Source organism: Mus caroli, unplaced genomic scaffold, assembly GCF_978045245.1.
Source record: "Mus caroli unplaced genomic scaffold, Mus_caroli_1 scaffold_8, whole genome shotgun sequence".
Lineage (NCBI taxonomy): Eukaryota > Metazoa > Chordata > Mammalia > Rodentia > Muridae > Mus > Mus caroli.
The window spans coordinates 42985663-42987664 of NW_028227263.1; the positions used below are offsets into that span (position 1 = coordinate 42985663).

At 37.6% G+C, this 2002-nt stretch overlaps 1 protein-coding gene across 1 annotated transcript; it reads left to right on the forward strand.

Annotated features, from left to right (window-relative positions):
- Positions 1–818: 818 nt before the first annotated feature.
- Positions 819–1790, forward strand: LOC110299405 (olfactory receptor 51G2-like). The gene has a single exon (XM_021169087.1). The coding sequence runs from the start codon at positions 819–821 to the stop codon at positions 1788–1790; it is 972 nt and encodes a 323-aa protein (XP_021024746.1).
- Positions 1791–2002: the final 212 nt, after the last annotated feature.

Sequence of the window (2002 nt, forward strand, 5' to 3'; positions counted from 1 at the left end):
ACAGTACAGGGAAATGCCAAGGCCAATAAGTGGGAGTGGATGGGTAGGGGAGCAGGGCAGGGGGAGGGTATAGGGAACTTTTGGGATAGCATTTGAAATGTAAATAAAGAAAATATCTAATTAAAAATAAATTTAAAAAACTGTAAAAAAAAAGAGAGATAGTATTACTATAATAAAAATGAATAAAAATGTAAAGTCATCTAGGTCTTTTTAGTTTTGCACTCATATCCACAGAAATTTTTAAGAAGAAAAAAACAGTATTAGTAACTCCCAGCTTGCTATGAGGGCAAGGTCCACACCCTACTAGATAAAGTTTTGTCTGTTATATGAAAAGTACTGATTTCAATCCCAATACCACAAAATGCTATAATGCTATGAACAAGCAATCAACTGATACAACATTTATTCAATATATGCAAGACTGAAGAATTTCAAAAAAGAATGTGCTGCAGTAGATTGCAAATTTTGATTAGTGAGTGGGAATCTAATTAATGATAATTTCTGAAGTTTCCATTTTAAAATGTCATCATATCACTGCTATGACTTAAATTGACTAAAAACATATTTTTATTTTTTGTCTTCAGTAATACATCACACATGTAGAAGTTGTTCAATAGAGGAATCACTCTTTATTGGGTACAACTTATACAAAAGGAAAAGTAATAAAGTCTTTTATAACACAAAACAACAGAAAATTCGTGACTGTAAGGATGAGAGCAAAGGAATGTGCATTCAAGGTACAAAAATTATAGAAACAGTGCTCTGAATCTATTTCTGGGACAACACATTTTATAGGAGAGGTACACAGCCCTGACAACATGCTTCATGTCAACATCACCAACTTCATCTTCTCCACCTTCCTGGTTACAGGCATTCCAGGGCTGGAGGCAGTGTACATCTGGATAGCCATACCATTCTGTGCCATGTTTCTCATCACTATGGTGGGCAACATGACCATCATAATTGTTATCTGGCATGAGCAGACTCTTCATGTTCCTATGTATCTCTTCCTGGCCATGTTAGCCTCCTCTGATCTGGGTCTCTCTCTGTTTACCTTCCCCACTCTGTTGAGAATCTTCCTGCTGAATGATAGAGAGTTGACCACCACAGCTTGTTTCACACAGATGTTCTTCATTCACACTTTCCAAGTCCTTGAATCAGCTATTATTCTGGCAATGGCCTTTGATCGTTACGTGGCCATTTCTCACCCACTTCACTATCACTCCATTCTCACAGACACTGTGATTTCCAAGATAGGGTTGGCTATTGTTGTACGAACCTTAACTATGCAGGTGCCTCTCCCTATCCTCTTGAAGAGACTGTATTTTTGTCATTCCAATGTACTATCTCATTCCTACTGTTTGCATCCTGACATCATAAAGCTCTCCTGCTCCAGTACTACTGTCAACAGTATCTTTGGACTTTTTGTAGTGCTCTCCACCATGGGGCTTGACTTCCTCCTCATACTCTTCTCATATGTATTGATTCTGAAAACAGTACTGAGTATGGCTTCCCACAGTGGCCGCCTCAAGGCTCTCAACACCTGCATCTCTCATCTGTGTGCTGTGGTCCTCTTCTTCACACCCATGATCTGCCTATCCATGCTGCATCGTTTTGGTCCAAGGCTTCCCTCACATGTCTATGTGACCCTGGCCAACATGCACTTTCTAATTCCTCCTGTGATGAACCCAATTGTCTATGTTGTGAAAACCAAGCAGATCCGTGACAAAATTCAGAAACTCTTCATTAAAAAAGCAACAAAGAAAGATCAGGCTGCATCTGTAACATAAATTTCCTAAAATTTATGTAACATTAAACAAGATCAAAACCAACCTCTCCTTTAAAATGTTAAGAGTTTTTATTGAGCTTTATACAGATATGAAAACCAAGAACTATAAAGTCATATTAGTTCTTCAAGATCACAAACTTCTCTCAAATTCCATAAAATTTTATTTTCTTTCCATGGCCTATTTTTCATCCTCTTGTTTAAATATTGACATTC